The sequence below is a fragment of the Heterodontus francisci genome, chromosome 1, assembly GCF_036365525.1.
Source record: "Heterodontus francisci isolate sHetFra1 chromosome 1, sHetFra1.hap1, whole genome shotgun sequence".
NCBI classification, from domain to species: Eukaryota; Metazoa; Chordata; class Chondrichthyes; order Heterodontiformes; family Heterodontidae; genus Heterodontus; species Heterodontus francisci.
In genome coordinates, this window is record NC_090371.1 from 86670756 (window position 1) to 86685982 (window position 15227).

At 41.7% G+C, this 15227-nt stretch overlaps 1 protein-coding gene across 5 annotated transcripts in view; it reads right to left on the reverse strand.

Annotated features, from left to right (window-relative positions):
• Window positions 1-2442: 2442 nt before the first annotated feature.
• The window catches only part of LOC137370556 (atos homolog protein B), a 172057-nt gene continuing 159272 nt past the window's right edge, over window positions 2443-15227 (reverse strand). For all 5 annotated transcript variants that reach the window (XM_068032728.1, XM_068032724.1, XM_068032725.1 and 2 more), the window contains one exon: window positions 2443-5530. In XM_068032728.1, the coding sequence (XP_067888829.1) occupies window positions 5377-5530 (154 nt within the window). In that variant the 3' untranslated portion in view covers window positions 2443-5376. The remainder of the gene's footprint in view (window positions 5531-15227) is intronic.

The following is a 15227-nucleotide window of genomic DNA, read 5'->3' on the forward strand; positions in this document are numbered from 1 at the left end:
GGTCAGTTGTTCTCTGTGACCTTGTCCTGTCAACACCTTCTCTTTTGTTATCTCTTGCTCCACCCCCGCTTTACTTGCTTAAAACCTATTACATTTCTAGCCTCTGCCAGTTATGATGAAGGGTCACTGCCCTGAAACATTAACTCTGCTTCTCTCTCCACAGATGCTGCCAGACCTGCTGAGTGTTTCCAGTATTTCTTGTTTTTATATCTTATTTTTCTCTCTTTTGGATACTGACTATTGCTGGTCTATAGGCTTCACAGGTGCCAGAATTCTTCATCAATCTTCTACAAATAGCCATTTTTCAGTCTCAACAGTAAACATTTACAGGACCTCAAAGCCGAACTTAATCTCGACATTTGGCATATATAATTATCTTGCACCAGTAGTCATTAGATAGCGTTCAGTCATAGAAACCCTAGTTTACCTTTGTCCTCTTTTGGCTCAGTATCCCATCACATTGGGCATTTGCCCAGTGAGCTCTCTGAACGTTTGTGAGTAGTTTATTATTGAATAAGGATTATTATTCTAACACGAGTTCAGTATTTACAAAAAATAAAATGCTTTCTTCCATGTACACAACCTGAGTCATAAAATCTGACTATCAGTAACTGTCACAATCTCCATTCTCTAACCACTGACTTCATTCCACTCCATGGCTGAACCAGACCATTTGTAACCTCAGTATCCTATATGACCCTGAGCTGAGCTTCTGATGGTCATATCCTCTGCATCACCAAGACTGCTGACTTCCACCTCCATAACATTGCTCATCTCCACTGCTGCCACAGCCCATTTTCTGCTGAAACCATCATTTATTCTTTTCTGACCTCCAAGCTTGATAATTCCAATGCTCTCCTGGCCAGGCTCCCTCCTTCCGTAAACCTGTTCATCCAAACTTTGCTGCCTGTATCCTTATTCGCACCAAGTCCTGTTCACCCATCACCCCTTTGCTTGCTGACCTGTATTGGCAATGGCTTGAATTTAAAATTCTTATCCCAGTGTTCAAAATCCCTCCATGGTCTCCCCTTCCCCATCACTGTAATCTTTTCCACCCTACAATCCTGATATCTCTGCATTCCTCCAATTCTGGTCTTGCTTGTCCCTGATTTCCATCGGTCACCTTTGATTGCCATGCCTTTAGTTGCCTAGGTCCTATCTCCTCTGGAATTCCCTCCTAAACCTCTCAATCACTCTTTTCTCCCTTTAAGACACTGTTTAAAACTTAACTCTTTGACCAAATTTATGGTCATCTGTTTTAATATCTGTCTTTCGGTGTCAAATTTTGCTTAATAATGCCCCTGTAAAGTGCCTTGGGACATTATAATATTAAAGGCACTATATAAATGCACATTGTTGTTGAACAGACAATACAGTATTCGCATATCAAAAACATGAAATGTGTTAAAGTATAATAATGAACATAGATGCAGGGGTGAGGAGCCTTCACAAAGTAAAACTTTCATGCAATTTCAAGGGTTCAGAAATGAACATTGCTAATCCGATTTCAAGATAAAATTCTGGAATGGTCATTTATTTTGCCAGATTAGACCATAGGCACCCAGAGAGGGAGGGACATCAAAATCAACTGGTGAAATTTGCTGTCTCCAGTGTTAGGCATAACTCTCGTAAAGAGCACACTCTTTTTTGGGCAGCAGTCCTAGCAACATCATATGCTTTTCCTGGTCACACTTCCGCTTAATCAGCCAAGGTCAGTACTAATTTTCTTGTGCCAGGAATTTCATTATGTTCTCAAAAAAAATTCTGGTGGGTGTATTGAAGTTGTTTGCCAGCCAAGTGTCAACCTGACTCAAGTAATACCATTCTCATCTGAGTCAGAAGATTGTGGATTTGTGCTCCATTGCAGATTGCAAACACCTAATTCTAGACCAACAGTCAAATCCAATACTGAGTAATTGTTTGAGGTGCTATATTTGGGATGGATGCTAAAATCTGCCTGTCAGCTGGGCATTTAAAGAAGAGCAGGGAATTTTCCCAGCATCCTGGCCAACATAGCTCCCAAACCAATACCACCAAAAATAGATCAACTGGTCATTCTTTTTCCTGCTTGCTGTTCATGGGACCTACATAACCGCAAAGCTAATTGATTGGTGGTGAGGCGGTTCAAAACATCTCTGAGGACTTGACAAGGTGCAACATAAATGCAAGTTTTTTCTCTGTGTTGTCTGGAATGTGCTTTCAGCTACACTAATGATTCCCATGGTCCGCCAGCTTGCCGTTCCTGCAAAGCTGTATCCCCTACCAGTTTTTAAAAAAACTTGTTTTGGACTGCATTCATTGTACTGTATTGTATTGTCCTGTGAATTATACTTACACGAGAGCCACAGAGTGAGGCAAAGCAATTAGCTTACATAAAGTACAATATATATATATATATATATAAACATTTTTAGAGGACACCTTTCTGTAGATAGCCCAATGTTTTGGGTTGAATGTACTTTTATTAACATTGCTGCACTTCTATTAACACATTAAACTTAAATTCTACATAATTATATTACAAATGTAAATAGGCACACAGTAACATTATTTCAAACAGAGAAAAATACTTTTTTCTTTAAATACAGCTTTCTGTGGTATACTGTAAAATATTTGCCACGATCACATGTAGAGGGGTTTTCTCAGGAGCCAGAATGTATACCTTGGCACACTGAGAGTCGAAGGCACAAATACATGTGTGGTGCAGGTACAGGACTGTGCAAGGATTTTGTGATACCTTTATTAAAATAGGCACTATTATTACTCATTTGGCATTTTTCTTCACAGATGGATTGTCAGGGAAGAGTAAGCCAGAGGCCAGATGCTTCCTTCTGCTCATTTCCTTCTGGCACCCAGCTGAACAGTGAATTTTACAAAGGCCTGTCTAAAGTTTCCATCAGATAATAATGCAAAGGCAGCCAGCGCCCAAAACACAGAATTGAATTTTAAATTGAGAAGGGGAAAAATAAGGAAACATTTATTATGAAGGATAACATGACTATTATGGTATGTCAATAAGGAAATATCTCAACAATGAGAAGCTCTCAGTCAGGTGAAACTCGGCTGTAAGTCTTGTCCTATGGGTTAAGTTACTGACTCTGTAGCTGATTCACTAAACAACGCAACAATGTTTTTGTCGCCCTCAAATTTTTGCCTTTCTCAAAGAGGAAGAGAACAAAGCAGAAAGTACATTTGTCTTTGCAACTCTCCCCTCTACCAATTATTTTGCTTACTTTTATCTTTCATTTTATTTTACCTTTTCCATAACTCCCCACCTAGCCTTATTTCCTCTTTTCTGTGGAATTGGGGCCTATAATCAATTGCCATGGACCAGTAATGACCTGGTATTTTCTTGGGGCCTTTCTCACTGTACAAATTTTTATATATTAAAAGCTTTTCAAACTGGATGATGGTCATCAGATTACATGTATTGGAGTCAGATGAAGCACACAGGCCTCTTCCATGCACCACCAGTGTAGATTATTTTTTCATCACCAATTTTCCCCCCTTATCTACTGAAGGCATAGGCTCCTTAATGGATATAGTTCCACAAGCCTCGGTTGCCATTGGGTTACTGGCCCTAGCGGGCATTCTTTATCTTTGCATCAAGACAACTGTTGCCATGCTATTGAAGCGCAAGAGAAATCGCAGGCAAACCTCAGCTTGTTCTCACCCAATGTCCATCCACATATACTTCTACCATGAGCTGGCTAACAATCAGGACTTGAAACCTGATTTTTATTTCTGCAACTTAGGGCTTCTAATGGCAATATAGCATTCTTATTGCTGCCCAGTTAACATCAGCTAACACAGGCCAGAGATCAAATCTGGGGTCCTTTTGGACTGTATGGATCAGCAGTTTTCAGAGTAAGCCACTGGGGAAATTCTTTTACTGTACATATAGAGACTCAAAATCAATATATTATTTTGCACAAGTTTTAAAAGAACATTCAAAACTAATATTTTTACAGGAACAGTTTATTCCATCAAAAAATACAATCTACCTCACTTAGCTTCGTGTTTCTACAACTGTTTCAACAATATGATTTGTAGGTTTAGGAGTTTGGACAACAATGATAATGATAAGAACAAAAACAGATGTAGATTTCTGAAGCGTACCTTCCATATATAGTACCACACAGTGCATAATGAAAAAAAATTCTAACATTAGGAAACATTTTAATTAACTTTTTAACCTACAGATGGCCTGTACAAAAGGTATTATTTATTCCAGTCTGGAAGGCTACCTGGATGTCCATTGGCCAAAAAAATTCTCCTTCCCAAAACACTTTGGCAAATGTGAAGATCATTAAATATACCATCACCAAGTGCCACAGTGCATTTTTACACAAATTCTGTGTGCCAAGAAGCAGGACATGGGTCTGTGGTTGGGATGTCAAGGGGAAAACAGGGGCTAGATAATAATGCAAAAATCAAACTAATCAAATGTACCTCCTTCGCCTTGTGCATTTGCTAGTTGCTGCTGGAAGAGTAGCGTCAGCAAAGGTCTGGGGAAAAAGTTTCTCACCTACCCTCCCAACCAGAAAATGGTATTTGGCACGAGTGAAAAAACTAAGGCAGAAAGAAATAATTTAAAAATGGAAGAATTCACTTTTTAAAATTTAAAATATTTTTCTAAACTACTGCCAATCCCCCATGTTTTCTCACCTTCCTCTTGCTCCCTACCTAACAGTCTTGTTAGTATTAATTCTGTATATGAGAGACTATGTAAAGAACAAGTTAAAATCAGTTTATGTCTCAAACTGAATATTTAGCAAGACATTTAAATCTATCACAAAATTCAGTTTTTTCAGAGAAGGGGTGAAAGTGTTTTTGGAAAAAAGCAGCATTATCCAGATAGATGTCTATCGAAGAGGTGCCCCTATTAAATACTGTAAAGACTTCTGCATAAGCTCTATAGGTTAAAGAGTTAAACCAACCCTTTTTTATTTATTTCTTCCCACACTGCAAATATTTGTCTTTTGTGGTCTTGATTGATTTACATATCAGAAAAACCACATAATAACAATAATTATTAATACAGGCAATGGAAGATATTTAAGGTAAATAGATCAGTGTTTCAAAGTAAAATGGGATGTTGATACTGAGGACCAGGAGCTAAATTTCCATGAATGGAGGGCAAAAGTGTCTATTAAATATTGTAGGTTTACATTAAAGCAAGTTTCCTTGCTTTTTAAAATCAAAATTTACAGAATGCCACAATCGGAAACTGCACTTTAAACAAATCTTTAATGTTTATTACAAAGCATGCGCATTAACACTGAACTGAAACTAAGTTTTTGTTCCACTAGTTAGAGCCAGTCGCGAGATAAATAATCACTGAACTGCAATATAGATAATCTTGAAATTGATGTGCTAAACTCGTGGTGAATATTTTGGATTTCTTGGCATTTCTGTAAATGACTTTAACTCATAAGGTATCCCAGAATCCACTTCACTTGATTTTCGGGAAAACAGCAGCCTTATATCACTGTGCAAGTAGATTTTTCCAGACTTTGAACTTTGAAACCTGAACAATTAGATATAAAAGTAGAATATGGTGAATATTTGGATGCTCGTAAAAGCCGACCATTCAATTCAAAGTAATGCAATCATACCAGTTTCCAGAGGAAAATGCTCAAATTCACTTTATGCCAACACTAATATTGTCAGGATAACGTGATAAAAATTCCCTCTTACCAAAGGGAGGAAAATCTCACAGCCTAACTGAAGTCGATTAACCTCATGATATACAGATGATCAACTTTACCTTCCCTACCTCTCCTGCACTCACGCTGGGACATGATTCCATAGGCATTAGTAGATTTCCAGCACCTCATCCAAGTGAATATTTATCATGTGCAAGTCAGAACAAGGAAAGTCATGGCGGTCATTTCATCATGGGGCTACCATAGCTGGGCCCAATCTTCCAACACAACACACTTGCAGCAGGGATCAGTGATCAGAAGCAGGAACCCTGAACAATACTTTGCTCCTTTCCAAGCTCAGGGATGCTGAGGCCAACTGTATTGCCTCCCAGAATCACAGAATCGTTGCAGTGCAGAAGGAGGCTATTCAGCCCATTGTGTCTGCATTGGCTCTCTGAAAGAGCAATTCCCTCAGTTCCAGTCCCCTGCCTTCTCCTCATAACCCTGCACCTTCTTCCTTTTCATATAACTGTCTAATTCCCTTTTGAATGCTTGAATTGAACCTGCCTCCAACACTCTCCCAGGCAGCGCATTCCAGACCTTAACCACTTGCTGCATAAAACAGTTTTTCCTCATGTCACTTCTGCTTCTCTTACCAAATACTTAGAATCTGTGGCCTCTCGTTCTCAATCCTTTCACAAGTGGGAACAGCTTCTCTCTGTCTACTCTGTCCAGACCCCTCATGATTTTGAATACCTCTATCAAATTACCTCCCAGCCTTCTCTTCAAGGAAAACAGTCCTAACTTCTCCAATCTATCTTCATAACTGAAATTCCTCATCCCTGGAACCATTCTCGGGAATCTTTTCTGTAATCTCTCCAATGCCCTCACGTATTTTCTAAAAGCTGAGGCCGAACTAGTGTCTTAGACAAGTTCAACATAACTTCCTTGCTCTTGTACTCTATGCCCCTATTAATAAAGCCCAGGATACTCACTCAACCTGTCCTGCTACCTTCAATGACTTATGCATATATACACCAAGGTCCTTCTGCTCCTGCACCTCCTTTAGAATTGCGCCCTTTATTTTATATTATCTCTCCATGTTCTTCCTACCAAAATGAATCACTTCATTTCTCTGCATTGAACTTCATCTGCCATCTGTCTACCCATTCCACCAACCTGTCTATATCCTTTTGATGTTCTACACTATCCTCCTCATAATTCGCAATGCTTCCAAGTCTCGTATCATCTGCAAACTTTGAAATTGTGCCCTTTACACCAAGGTCTAGGTCATTAATATCCATCAGGAAAAGCAAGGGTCCCAACACCAATCCCTGGGGAATTCCACTACAAACCTTCCTCCAGCCCGAAATGAAGCTGGCTATCTCACTGCAGTTAAGTGTTAGAACCTGGGGTCCTTCTGATCTGCATGATTTACTACATTTAACCATTGGGGAGCTCTGAATTGTTGGGAAATACTCATCAACTCCTCTGATGACAAGACTTGAAATGGATGTCCATGTCATACCATTCCACAGTTTGCTGGGAAAAGTGCTGAACATCCACTCACTTTTCAGTTAATTTACTAAGGTAGTGTGAGGATGATTTTATATTATGCACAAATACATACTATATACGTGCATAGAACATTACAGCGCAGTACAGGCCCTTCAGCCCTCGATGTTGCGCCGACCTGTGAAACCATCTGACCTACACTATTCCATTTTCATCCATATGTCTATCCAATGACCACTTAAATGCCCTTAAAGTTGGCGAGTCTACTACTGTTGCAGGCAGGGCGTTCCACGCCCCTACTACTCTCTGTGTAAAGAAACTACCTCTGACATCTGTCCTATATCTATCACCCCTCAACTTAAAGCTATGTCCCCTCGTGTTTGCCATCACCATCCGAGGAAAAAGGCTCTCACTATCCACCCTGTCCAACCCTCTGATTATCTTATATGTCTCTATTAAGTCACCTCTCCTCCTCCTTCTCTCCAACGAAAACAACCTCAAGTCCCTCAGCCTTTCCTCGTAAGACCTTCCCTCCATACCAGGCAACATCCTAGTAAATCTCCTCTGCACCTTTTCCAAAGCTTCCACATCCTTCCTATAATGCGGTGACCAGAACTGCACGCAATACTCCAGGTGCGGCCGCACCAGAGTTCTGTACAGCTGCAGCATGACCTCATGGCTCCTAAGCTCGATCCCCCTACTAATAAAAGCTAACACACCATATGCCTTCTTAACAGCTCTATTAACCTGGGTGGCAACTTTCAGGGATTTATGTACCTGGACACCAAGATCTCTCTGCTCATCTACACTACCAACAATCTTCCCATTAGCCCAGTATTCTGCAATCCTGTTACTCCTTCCAAAGTGAATCACCTCACACTTTTCCGCATTAAACTCCATTTGCCATCTCTCAGCCCAGCTCTGCAGCCTATCTATGTCCCTCTGTAACCTACAACATCCTTCGGCACTATCCACAACTCCACCGACCTTCGTGTCATCCGCAAATTTACTAACCCACCCTTCTACACCCTCATCCAGGTCATTTATAAAAATGACAAACAGCAGTGGCCCCAAAACAGATCCTTGCGGTACACCACTAGAAACTATACTCCAGGATGAACATTTACCATCAACCACCACCCTCTGTCTTCTTTCAGCTAGCCAATTTCTGATCCAAAGCACTAATTCACCTTCAATCCCATACTTATGTATTTTCTGCAATAGCCTACCGTGGGGAACTTTATCAAACGCCTTACTGAAATCCATATACACCACATCCACGGCTTTACCCTCATCCACCTGTTTGGTCACCTTGTCAAAAAACTCAATAAGGTTTGTGAGGCACGACCTACCCTTCACAAAACCGTGCTGACTATCTCTAATGAACTTATTCTTTTCAAGATGATTATAAATCCTATCTCTTATAACCTTTTCCAACATTTTACCCACAACCGAAGTAAGACTCACAGGTCTATAATTACCAGGGCTGTCTCTACTCCCCTTCTTGAACAAGGGGACAACATTTGCTATCCTCCAGTTCTGATGAAAGATCATCAACCTGAAGCTTTGACTGTTTTTCTCTCCATTGATGCTGCCTGACCTGCTGAGTGCTTTCAACATTTTCTGTTTTTATTTCAGATTTCCAGCATCCACATTACACCTTGGTGTATGTATTAATATTTGACTCAAAAATACTTGTTTTAAAAATATTTTTAAAAACAAGTTCAACTTAGCTGTTTAAATGCTTTGCTGATCTTAGCTGTGGTAGTAGAGAGGGTTTGATAACTAGACCTCAAAAATAAAAATCACCAGGACTCCTGCTGAATAGTGCACGTGTGCAGTTATCAGGCAAGAATAGGGTGAAATCTGGCTATTTGAGGTTCGAGTTAATTAAGGATAGTCAGCACAGATTTGTAAAAGATTATGCTTGACTATTCTAATTGATTTTTTGATGATGTAACAGAAAAAGTTGATGAAGGGAATGTGGTGGATGTTGTCGATATGGATTATGGAAAGCATTTCATAAAGTACCACATAAAAGGCTGGTTAACAAAAATGAGGCTCATGGAATTGGAGGGTCAGTGTCCAATTGGATAAAAAAAATTGGCTTAAGGACAGAAAACAGCGAATTGTGGTAAATGGTTGCTTTTCAGACTGGAGGATGGTAGACTGTGGTGTTCCCCAAGGCTCGGTGCTAGGAGGACCACTGCTTTTTTTGATAGAGAAAAATGACTTGGCTCTTGGAATAGAGTAGAATTTCAAAATTTGCCAATGAAACTAAACTTGGAGGAGTGGCAAACCGTGAGGATGATACAAACCGCCTGCAAAAGAACATAGATAGGCCAGCAGACAAGTGGCAGATGGAATTTAATACAGACAAGTGTGAGGTGATGCATTTTGGAAGAACAGATAGGGTGAGGCAATATATACTTAACAGCACAGTTCTAAAGAGTGTACAGGAACAGAGGAACCTGGGAGTGCATCCATCTTTGACGGTGGCAGAACACATTGAGAGTGGTTAGCAAAGCATGTGGGATCTTGGGCTTCAAAAACAAAGGCATAGAGTACAAAAGCAGGGAGGTTATGCTGAACCTCTATAAAGCCCCAACTAGAGTATTGCACCAGTTCTGGTCACCTCACTTTCGGAAGGATGCAAGAGTCCTTGACAGGATGCAGAGGATATTTACCAGAATGGTTCCAGGGATGGGGGATTTTAATTACAAGGTGCTGAATCTTGTGGTCCCACTGCTGCTCCCGGCGGTGTATTATCATATGCAGGGTGGCAGTGCACACCACCCCCCCAATCACGTGGTGGGGCAGCCTTGGTGACGCCATGAACGGCATCGACTGTTTCTGCACAGGTGTTGGCGACATTTTGCAGAGTTGCCCCCGTTCCCTCCCCCAACTACACTATAAATGCAGAGCTCCCCCTTCCACAGCTCAGTGGTGCCAGCTTTCCCTGGACGGGAAAGTGAAGGCGCATGAGTGCCGCACATCGTTCTAAAGATCTGGAAATGCAGGTAAAATCACTCCAATTTTCATTTTAATTCAAGCAAACAGGTAATTTAAACATGTAAAGGTGGGTCCGATCACAGAGTGGCGGAGGGCCAGACGTGCTTCCCCGCCACTGGGAAGACTGTGCCTGGCAATCCTGGTGTCGGGTTCCATGGTGGGCCGCTGCTGCTCCGATCTTCTGGCCCCGCCACTGAGCTGACATCAGGAAGTGAACAAGATCCCAGCCAAGCTTAGTTGGGGTTGTTCTCCCTGGAGCAAAGGAGACTGAGGGAAGATTTGATAGAGGTGTACAAGATTATGACAGGCTTAGATATGTTAGACAAGGAAAAACTGTTCCCATTAACTGATGGTACAAAGACGAGGGGACACAGATTGAAGGTTTTGGGCAAGGGTGCAGGGGAATGTGAGGAACAAATAAAACAGGAAGGGTGGCTCACAAAAGAAATTAGGGATAGTATTAGATCCAAGGAGGAGAAATATAAAATGGCCAGAACAAGCAGCAAACCTAAGGATTGGGAGCAGTTTAGAATTCAGCAAAGGAGGACAAAGGGATTGATTAAGAAGGAGAAAATAGAGTATGAGAGTAAGTTTGCAGAGAACATAAAAACTGACTGTAAAAGCTTCTATAGATATGTGAAGAGAAAAAGATTAGTGAAGACAAATGTGGGTCCCTTACAGTCAGAAACGGGAATTTATAATGGGGAACAAAGAAATAGCAGACCAATTAAATACATACTTTGGTTCTGTCTTCACACAGGAAGACACAGAAATGTTGGGGAACAGAGGGTCGAGTGAGAAGGAGGAACTGTATGAAATCAGTATTAGTAAGGAAATGGTGTTACGGAAATTGATTGGATTGAAGGCTGATAAATCCCCAGGGGCTGATAATCTACATCCCAAAGCACTTAAGGAAATGGCCCTGGAAATAGTAGATGCATTGCTGGTCATTTTTCTAAATTCTATAGACTCTGGAACAGTTCCAATGGATTGGAGGGTAGCTAATATAACCCTACTATTTAAAAAGGAGGTAGAGAGAAAACAGGGAATTATGGACAGGTTAGCCTGACATCAGTAGTGGGGAAAATGCTAGAATCCATTATAAAAGATGTAATAGCAGAGTACTTGGAAAACAATGACAGGATTGGACAAAGTCAACATGGATTTACAAAAGGGAAATCATGCTCGACAAATCTACTGGAATTTTTTGAGGATGTAACTAGTAGAATAGATAAGGGAGAACCAGTGGATGTGGTATATTTTGACTTTCAGAAGGCTTTCGATAAGGTCCCACATAAGAGATTAGCGTGCAAAATTAAAGCACGTGGGATTGGGGGTAAGGTACTGACATGGATAGAGAACTGGTTGGCAGACAGGAAACAAAGATTAGGAATGAACGGGTCTTTTTCCGAGTGGCAGGCAGTGACTAGTGGGGTACCGCAGGGATCAGTGCTAGGACCCCAGCTATTCACAATATATATTAATGATATAGATGAGGGAATTAAATGTAATATATCCAAGTTTGCAGACGACACAAAGCTGGGTGGGAGTGTGAGCTGTCAGGAGGATGCTGAGAAGCTCCAGTGTGATTTGGACAGGTTGAGTGAGTGGGCAAATACATGGCAGATGCAGTATAATGTGGATAAATGTGAGGTTATCCACTTTGTTGGCAAAAACAGAAAGGCAGATTATCTGAACAACGATCGATTGGATAAGGGGGAGGTGCAGCGAGACCTAGGTGTCCTTGTGCACCAGTCGCTGAAAGTAAGCATGCAGGTGCAGCAGGCAGTTAAGAAAGCAAATGGTATGTTGGCCTTCATAGCGAGAGGATTCGAGTACAGGAGCAAGGCTGTCTTGCTGCAATTATACAAGGCCTTGGTGAGACCACATCTGGAGTATTGTGTGCAGTTTTGGTCTCCTTATCTGAAGAAGGATGTTCTTGCTATGGAGGGAGTGCAGTGAAGCTTCACCAGACTGATTCCAGGGATGGCAGGACTGACGTATGAAGAGAGATTGGGTCGATGAGGCTTGTATTTGCTAGAGTTTAGAAGAATGAGAGGGGATCTCAGAGAAACATACAAAATTCTAAGAGGACTGGACAGATTAGATGCAGGAAGGATGTTCCCCATGGCGGGGGAGTCCAGGACCAGGGGTCACAGTCTAAGGATAAGGAGTAAGCCATTTAGGACTGAGATGAGGAGAGATTTCTTCACCCAGAGAGTGCTGAACCTGTGGAATTCTCTACCACGGAAAGCAGTTGAGGCTATATCATTAAATATATTCAAGGAAGAGTTAGATATAGTTCTTAGGGCTAATGGGATCAAGGGATATGGGGAGAAAGCTGGAACAGGTTACTGAGTTTGGATGATCAGCCATGATCGTATTGAATGGTGGAGCAGGCTCGAAGGGCCGAATGGCCTACTCCTGCTCTTCTATGTTTCTACAACTTTTTTTTTATGCAGCGAGTGGTAATGACATGGAAGTGGAGACAATCAATGAATTCAAAAGGAAATTGGATGGGCACTTGAAGGAAATAAACTTGCAGAGCCACAGAGATCAAGCAGGGGAGTGGGACTGGTTGGATTTCTCCTTGGACAGCCAGCATGGACTCGATGGGCCAAATTGCCTCCTTCTATGCTGTAAATGACTCAATGACCCTCCTCTTCACAGCTAAATACAATCAAAATCCAAAGCAATCTAAAACTAAACATTTCAAAATATCAGCAGAGAACCTTGATAAAAAGAAATGAATTTCAAATCTATTGATCATAGAATCATAGAAAGTTTATGGCCACCAAGCCTAATCCCACCTTCCAGCATTTGGTTCGTAGCCGTGCAGGTTACAGCACTTGAGATGCATATCCAGACATGCTCTGAATGAGTTGAGAGTCTCTGCCTCAACTACCCTTTCAGGCAGTGCGCTCCAGACCATCACCATCCTCTGGGTGTAAACGTTTTTCTTCATCTCCCCTCTAATTTTTCTACCAATCACTTTAAATCTATGCCCCCTCATCACTGATCTCTCTGCTAAGGTGAATAGGCCCTTCACCTTCACTCTATCCAGGTCCCTCAAAATTTTGTACATTTCAATCAGATCTCCCGTCAGCCTTCTCTGTTCTAAGGTGAACAATCCCAGCCTATCCAATCTTTCCTCATAGCTGCACTTTTCCAGTCCTGGCAAAATCCTCGTAAATCTCCTCTGTACCCTCGCTAGTGCAATTAAATCCTTTCTGTAATGAGGTGACCAGAACTGCACACAGTACTCAAGTTGTGGTCTAGCCAATGATTTATACAGTTCCAGTATAATCTCCCTGCTCTTGTATTCTATACCTCGGCTAATAAAGGAAAGGATTCCATATGCCTTCCTAACCACCTTATCAACCTGTCCTGCTCCCTTCAGGGATCTGCGGACATCCACTCCAAGGTCCCTTACTTCCTCTACACTTCTCAGTATTTTCCCATTAATCGTGTATTCCTTTGCCTTGTTTGACCTTCCCAAATGCATCACCTCACACTTCACGAAGTTGAATTCCATTTGCCACTTTTCTGCCCATCTGACCAGATCAATATCTTCCTGCAGCCTCACAGCTATCCTCCTCGCTATCTACCACACAACCAATCTTAGTGTCATTTGCAAACTTCTTGATCATGCCCCCTACATTTACATACAAATCGTGAATATACACCACAAAAAGGGGACCCAGTACTGAGCCCTGCGGAACGCCACTGGAAACAGCCCTCCAATCGCTAAAATAGCTGTCAATAATTACCCTTTGTTTCCTGCCACTGCTTCAATTTTGTATCCACCTTGCTGCATTTCCTTGATCCCATGGGATTTTTTTTTTTTTTAAAAACCAGTCTGCCATGTGGGACCTTGTCAAAAGCCTGGCCATAATCCATGTAGACCACATCAACTGCTCTACCCTCATCTATCTTCCTTGTTACTTCTTCAAAAAATTCGATCAAGTTGGTCAAACAAAATCTTCCCTTAACAAATCCATGCTGACTATCCTTGATGAACCTGTGCCTTTCTAAGTGAAAGTTTATCCTATCTCTCAGAATAGATTCCAATAACTTTAAGTTTAGACTGACTGGCCTGTAATTATTCGGTCTATCCTTTGGTCCCTTTTTAGACAGAGGTACAACATTAGCAATTCACCAATCCACCAGCACCACACCTGTATCCAGTGAGGACTGGAAAATGATGGTCAGACCCTCTGCTATTTCCTCTCTTGCTTTTTAACAGCCTCGGATACATTTCATCTGGCCCTGGTGATTTATCAACTTTCAAGGATGCTAATCACATTAATACTTCCTCTCTCCCTGTATTTATCACATCCAATACTTCACACTCTTCCTCCTTAACTACCATATCTGCATCGTCCCCCTCTTTTGTGAAGACAGACACAAAGTATTCATTAATAACCATACCAATATCTTCTGTGCTACACATAGGTTAATGCTTGGAAATTAAACAGTGCAACATTACTGGTGTAGAAATGCAGCAAGACCTGGACAATATCCAGGCTTGGGCTGATAAGTGGCAAGTAACATTCGCGCCACACAAGTGCCAGGCAATGACCATCTCCAACAAGGAGAATCTAACCATCTCCCTTTGATATTCAATGGCATTACCATCGCTGAATCCCCCACTATCAACATCCTAGGGGTTACCATTGACCAGAAACTGAACTGGAGTAGTCATATAAATACCATGGCTACAAGAGCAGGTCAGAGGCTAGGAAAACTCCAGTGAGTAACTCACTTCCTGACTCCCCAAAGCCTGTCCACCATCGACAAGGCACAAGTCAGGAGTGTGATGGAATACGCTCCACTTGCCTGGATGGCTGCAGCTCTAACAACACTCAAGAGGCTCGATACCATCCAGGACAAAGCAGCCCGCTTGATTAGCACCCCATCCACAAATATTCACACCCTCCACCACCGACGCACAGTGGCAGCAGTGTGTACCATCTACAAGATACACTGCAGCAACGCACCAAGGCTCCTTAGACAGCACCTTCCAAACCAGTGACCTCTACCAACTAGAAG